Raw genomic sequence first — 7,017 nt, 5'->3', positions numbered from 1 at the left:
AAATGAAAGTTCCCAATTCCTTACCTTTCACTTCTCTATAAATTCTTCCTCCTCAAATTACATAAATTTCCATTTCTAGAGCATTAGATAATCTTTCAAACTTGCCACAAGCATACTAAATTTTCCGTGGGTCCAATTGAAATTTTGTCATCTCGTTTGAGAAATAACTTACATTCCATAACTAATTGATCCGCATTTAACATGTTGATGCAGGTCTCCAACTGCCCCAAACCTGGTATCATGTCCTTTAAGGGGAAATTTTATTAGAGCACATAATCCAAGTCTGCAGCAGTTGAAGGATGTCACACTAGTATAAGTGTCACACATCACTCTGATGAGGCAATTTCCCAAACCTATTTTAGTAAAAATCCAGTTTATTTGATTATTCCAACTCTTCTAACCTGGATTGGTATCGTGACTGGTGAAGGAGCTAGATCCATGCTACCTGTGATTTTAGTAGGAGTTATGTGACAGAGCAAGACCAGAGGAAAGTCAAAGATTAGGCTGCAAGAATGAATCCTTCCTAATCCTTGGTTAACCGGTGCTAACAGAACAAATGCTAATCAGAGTCATTAACGGGTTGATTGATTGGATAAGTATTCATTGTGCACCTGTCCCGTGCAATGGCAGCACAACGAGGGACTAGCCATAGGGGCCGCGAAGGAAGAAACGTCTGCCTTCCATTGTATCTTTTAATTGCTTTTCCTCCTTTATTACATTCATGATCCTATTTGTTACAAATATTAAATTCTTTCCACAAGAGAGGCTATACTGAGTAAGCGCCCATATTCTTGTTCCCAAGGAAGATACTGCAAAATTTAGATCATCTCGCTATGAGTCGGAACGGACTCGACGGCACTGGGTTGGGTATGCAATTGGAAGGGAGAATTCGTCAGAGAACAAAGTCTTATTCGTGACGAAGCGCAATCGTTTCCAGGGCCCTCAGATGCCCATGCTGAATTCAGAATTTCCACGCCGACGGCTCCCACGTCGCACCCTGGAGACAGACAGGGCCAGGGAAAGACCCGCGTTCCGCACAGAAAGAACCTCAAGTCCCAGAATCCCACGGGAACTCCAAATCCCAGAATCCTGCACCCAAATCTACCCCGAATCCCCAGCGGCCGACTGCCGACGCGACCAAGTTGGAAGCTGGGAGGATACACTGCAGCTTTTGTTCTTTACCATTTTTCTTGCAGGGAAAAGGCTTTTTACAGAGCTATAGTTACCCTATTTTTCTTGTCTTCTTAATTACAGCTCCGAAGATAGGCCCCCTCCCGGCGAATTTGGCGTGATGACAAGCCCTCACTTTTTCCTCTCCCCCCTTTCTCTGGCCTCCGTAAGAATGGTTCAGCCCGGCACTGGGGCTCCGGAGTTGGATCGACGGTTGCGCCCGCCCTATCCCGGAATGCGGGCCTTCGGAACGAGCGAGGTGGGAGGGGCGGAGGCGGGGAGGCTCCCTGGGCCGCGCCTGCCGTAGGGGCTGCGGCGGCGGCTGCCGGGGTGGGAGGAGCCGCGCGCTTCTGGCTGCCGACGCTAGGCGAGGCAACCCTCGGGTCGGCGCTGCGGGCGGGGAGAGCAGGTAGGCAGGCGAGGGGCCGCGACTCTCGAGAGGCTCGGGCGGCTGAGACCCGTACGGCGTCGGCGCCTCCTCCCGCCCCCTCGGCCCCGGGCGTTGAGGCTGGAGAGGGAGGAGATGCCGACCCAGAGGGACAGCAGCACCATGTCCCACCGGGTCGCAGGCGGCGGCGGCAGCGGGGACCATTCTCACCAGGTCCGGGTGAAAGCCTACTACCGCGGGTGAGTGACGTGCGGTGAGGGCAGGAGGGGAGGGGACAGGCCAGCTCGATTTGGCTTGGAGGTGGGGAGGGTGAGGGGCTGAAGGTGTGCTGGGCGGTTTGGGCTGAACGGACGGCTTCTGGGACTCTGGGTGGGTGACAGAGTGGTCGGGAGCGGGAGATGGGGGTGCGGGATTGGAGGCACCCCCAGATGTGGTGCCGGGGTCCTGGGGTGGGGGGCAGAGTAGGATCTGAGGGGGAGCCTTCTCTGAGATAAAGTGGACTTGGTGGGTGTTGGAGACTCACCCACTGAGAGATTCGTACGTAAGGCCTTACGTCAAATCTGGATGTGTTTTGGTTGAGAGTTGAGGATTCTGAGTAATGCCTCAGTTAAATCAGTTTGCTACGGCCTTAGAAGACAGGACTGCATCAGTTCAGCTGGCTCTTTCAATGATTATCGGCAGGCCTAAAGCACCTTGGTCTCTAAGCCAGGTTTATCTTCGTGAAGTGTGCCTGGACTGTGGTCGGGCTGCCAGTGTATCAGACACAGGAGTTATTATTTAAGAGTAAAGTTGATGGGTGTTCAAGGATGTGAATTAGGTACTTAGGTCTTGCCAAGATTAGTTCGCATATGTGTTAAGTAAAATTTTGTGAACCCCTTCTTGACATTGTTGATTCAAGGACCATCCTATAGGGCGAGCTATTGCAAGGTGAGAAGAGGACGAGCCTAGGCACAAGTCTTAAATTCTGTGATCTTTACTCATATCATTACCTAAATTATAACTCCTGTGGTTACCAGGAAGAACCCATCCCTAAAACCATTGTGTTAAATCATGTTCCATTATCAGTGACCCGAAGTGCCACCCTTCCTTTGAACTCAGTTGTGGTTTTGAAATTTCTTTGAGATAACTATGTTTAGAAGCATTAGAAAGTTGAAATGTTAGTGTGAGCGTAAAGAATTCAGACTAAGGGTTAACAGAAAACCCAGCTGCTTGTCCAGGCAGAAGTAAATTGCTTCAAAAACTCAAGCACTGAAAGAAAAAAAAAAAAAAAAAAGAGAAAAACCCTCAAGTACTACAAGATTGAAACTGCATTGCATACTTTCACATTCCTGAGAGGATCAGTGAAGATAGAAAAATCTCAAATTGCCTCTTTTGTTTTAATTTCGAAGAAAAAGAAGCTCCTAAATATTTTGTTGATTTGATGTCAGAACTTACTAGTTTGCTGCAATGAAGCCTGTGACCTCTATTTATTAGCTTGACTGTATTCAGGACTGTATAAGGTGTTATGTTGGACAATATATCTGTTTTTACTTTAATTGATCAAGGGGGTATTGATTTTAAAATAATACCAAGAAGTGTAAAAAGTTTGTGGTTGTCATAAGAGCTGTTTTAACTTGAGGGTGGTCAGCCATGTATTTTGCATTGTGGGAAAAGTTTTGCTTCCTTTACCTTATCTTTAATTTGATAGATAATTCACCGTAGAGTATGTTCCATTTTATGAAGTGGACAGTCCATGAATTGTTAAGTGCAAGGAATGAGATAATAGTACATGTTTTTTAAAAAAAATGAATAAAAAAGATGTTGATAATTGACAATTTTGAAAAACTAGGTAAAAAAAACAAAAACATGCAAATTGTACAGAAGTATAAAATAAAAAGTACTCCCCACCCCCCAACCCAGCATCCAAGGTAACTAACCACTGTTGACAGTTTATTCCTGGTTCTTTTGGAGGTTGCCTTTATTACTTTTTTTTTTATAACTTTTATTAAGCTTCAAGTGAACGTTTACAAATCCAATCAGTCTGTCACATATAAGTTTACATACATCTCACTCCCTACTCCCACTTGCTCTCCCCCTCTTGAGTCAGCCCTTTCAGTCTCTCCTTTCTTGACAATTTTGCCGGCTTCCCTCTCTCTCTATCCTCCCATCCCCCCTCCAGACAAGAGTTGCCAACACACTCTCAAGTGTCCACCTGATATAATTAGCTCACTCTTCATCAGCATCTCTCTCCCACCCGCTGACCACTCCCTTTCATGTCTGATGAGTTGTCTTCGGGGATGGTTCCTGTCCTGTGCCAACAGAAGGTCTGGGGACCATGGCCGCCGGGATTCCTCTAGTCTCAGTCAGACCATTAAGTATGGTCTTTTTATGAGAATTTGGGGTCTGTATCCCACTGATCTCCTGCTCCCTCAGGGGTCCTCTGATGTGCTCCCTGTCAGGGCAGTCATCGATTGTGGCCGGGCACCAACTAGTTCTTCTAGTCTCAGGATGATGTAGGTCTCTGGTTCATGTGGCCCTTTCTGTCTCTTGGGCTCTTAGTTGTCGTGTGGCCTTGGTGTTCTTCATTTTCCTTTGCTCCAGGTGGGTTGAGACCAATTGATGCATCTTAGACTGCCTTTATTACTTTTAAAAGTTAAATTCTGTTTCGTGGTATATCAACTTTAGAAAGCATCTATTGATTCCTTCCCCTGAAAGATGAGAAATAGGGTGCACACTACTTTCTGTTTCCCTACTCCCCCCCCCCAAAAAAAACAAACCCATTGCCCTTGAGTCGATTCCGATTCATTGTGACCCTATAGGACAGAGTAGAACTGCCCCATAGGGTTTCCAGGCAGCGCCTGGCAGATTCGAACTGCCAACCTTTGGTTAGCAGCCTGACTCTTAACCACTACGCCACCAGGGTTTCTCCTTTCTTCCCAGTGCCTCTCAATTTTTGGTTGTTAATTATCATACTCGTTCTGCTGGTTACCTTTATGACTTCAAATTATACAAATTCTTGACTTACTAACCTTACATAGTCTCCGGTGACTCCAACTATGAAAAATGGAATTAGTGCTTTTTCTTTTTTTGTTGTTTTATTAGTTTGACAAACATAAATAGGCCTAGTTAGTAAATCAAAGTGATTGTAAGCTTCTCTTTTAGAAAGAAGCCAAAGTCTTGCTGTACTCTAGGAACACAGGTATCTTATGTTGTCTTGGCTTGTTGCTCCAATAATTTAAAGGAGAGTATGAGGACATAATAATCTCTTTAGTGCTTTAACCTTTGAGGCGAGGAGGGAGGAAATTCTGGCCCAGTGGGACAGCAGAACCACGTGCTACCTGGTTGCAGGCAGCAGCAGCAGCATCAGGGACTGTTCTCCAAGACATTCAAGTTAACGTTTTGTTTTTTTTTTTAAACTTATGAATTTTTGCTAAGCAAAGACAAGAATTAACCCTCTCCCTTTAGTGCTTTTTATTCAATGAAAGCTTTCTAGTAGTGCCTTCATTTCAAGCTGCATTTAAAGACGACATCAACAGTTTCTAAATTGTATCAATTTTTGTCCTATGAAATTAGATCTGTTAAGATGATAGTTTATTAACAGTAGTCTAAACTGGCGGTTGTGATGTTACATGGTCAGCTGCTTATTACTACTGATGAAGTGACAATGAGTCACCAGCGAGTATAGGTTATGAACAGGTTGGCTAACTAGAACACCTTCTACATGATTTTAGAATAGAAGATCCCAGCTTTATACCAAGAAACGTAAGGACAATCTGCATTTGAAAAAGTTTTATTTTTTCTCAGATTTTCTGAATGGCCTTCCCCTTATCCCCTTCTAGCAATATTGCCTCCCAGTAGTTGCTGAATCTTGGAATAGCCAGAATTATTTAGTGAATTAATTGCCCTCTCCTTTCAAACATGTGTATGCTATTCTCATTCTGTTAAGTTTGACTTCAGCGAAAATGTGATGTCTTCCTAGATACAAGAGCTAACTGGAATTTTTTCTAGTTTTAAGCAGGACACTGATAGCAGTGAGAATCTGATTTGAGTGGAAGCCACCTAAGAGTAGCTGTCTCATGACATGTACTTCTCTTTCCCTCCCAGAGGATCTTCTCAGTGAGTCGCCGTCTTCAGTCATTACCAAGTGGTGTTAGTGTGGAGGAAGAGAAACAGGTTTTGTTACTTAGTGATAGATTGCCATTGTATGTACTTACCCTTATAAAAAAAAAGTTAGCTTGATATTGTGGGATAGAATTTAACAAGGAAACGTCTGGACTACTGATTTCTTTACATTATAAATGTATGGGAAAATTTGCAGAAAGCTTGGAAAAATGCTTTTTAAACCATTGGTGTTGATCAGTTGTAACAAGCCAGAGGATTCCTTCCATGAACATCTGGAAATAAGGTGTTGTTAATTCCTTACGTATTCGGGATGTATAGCTGGTTCTGTGAAGAAGTATGTAAGATTTCTGTCACTGTGAACAAGTCTTGGCAAGACTTTTTTATAAAAGTGTTGCAAAATTATTTTAGCGATGTACTTTATTGACGGTTCTAAGGAAATAAAAATACTATACTGAGTTGAGGGTTGGGGGAAGGTTAGTTGTTTGGTCTTGGAGTTCCTGGCATGCAACTTAACCCTGGGGCAACTGTGCCACAGTTTTAAGAGACCACAGTGACCTGGTGCCAAAAAAAAAAAGACCAAAAAATCCCCTCAGAAATTTGAATTAGAAAATATGGAGATAAATTGCTTGTTAGCAGTGGGACCAAAGAGTTGAGAGAGTGGCTGGAGAGGCCAGGATGGACCATATGCAAAATGAAGGTCTGAGGAAGTAGAGGGTAAAGAAGCAGTTCTGTATAGGGCAGATTCTTCCAAGAGGTTTTCAGTTCATGGTAGCTTTCTAATACAACTCCTACTTACCTTTTTAAGGTAAAACTTGAGTCTCTCTCTCCCTTTTTTTAATATGGTTGACATGAGCTTAATTAAACCATGCATTTTTAAAAATTCCTATCCTAAGAATTGGACAAGAGTCTAGTTCTTGTCCTATGTCTTGCTTAGAATTTCAAATATTACCAAAGAGTGTTTAAATTTGCTTCAGCAACACTTGCCATAAGGAAGGCACACAGTGCTTATACTAAGTGGGCACAGAGGATGTATAGGTGGGTAATAGAAGACTGCCCCTGAGCAACTAAGGGATTCGTGGGAGAGAAGACGTGCCCGTTGCCGTCAAGTCTATTCTGATTCATAGCGACCTGTAGGGCAGAGTAGAATTGTCCCATAGTTTCCAGTGGGTTAGAACCCCCGACCTTTCTGTTAGCAACTGAGCACTTAAATGACTACACTATCAGGGCTCCTTGAGGGAAAAGATAGAAGCAGTTACAAAACAGTTAAAATGGATGTACGTGTGTGGGTGGGTGGGTGGGTGGGTGTGTCTTAGTCATTTAGTGCTGCTATAACAGAAATACCACAAATGGATGGCTTC

General features: G+C 43.9%; 1 protein-coding gene across 1 annotated transcript in view; it reads left to right on the top strand.

Annotated features, from left to right (window-relative positions):
• Window positions 1-1,437: 1,437 nt before the first annotated feature.
• PRKCI (protein kinase C iota) overlaps window positions 1,438-7,017 on the top strand; it is a 104,300-nt gene continuing 98,720 nt past the window's right edge. The window contains exon 1 of the mRNA XM_049867725.1: window positions 1,438-1,797. Within this exon, the coding sequence (XP_049723682.1) occupies window positions 1,694-1,797 (104 nt within the window). The 5' untranslated portion in view covers window positions 1,438-1,693. The remainder of the gene's footprint in view (window positions 1,798-7,017) is intronic.

This window comes from Elephas maximus, chromosome 23 (assembly GCF_024166365.1).
Source record: "Elephas maximus indicus isolate mEleMax1 chromosome 23, mEleMax1 primary haplotype, whole genome shotgun sequence".
NCBI lineage: Eukaryota > Metazoa > Chordata > Mammalia > Proboscidea > Elephantidae > Elephas > Elephas maximus.
This window is presented reverse-complemented; position numbering and strand designations above follow the sequence as displayed.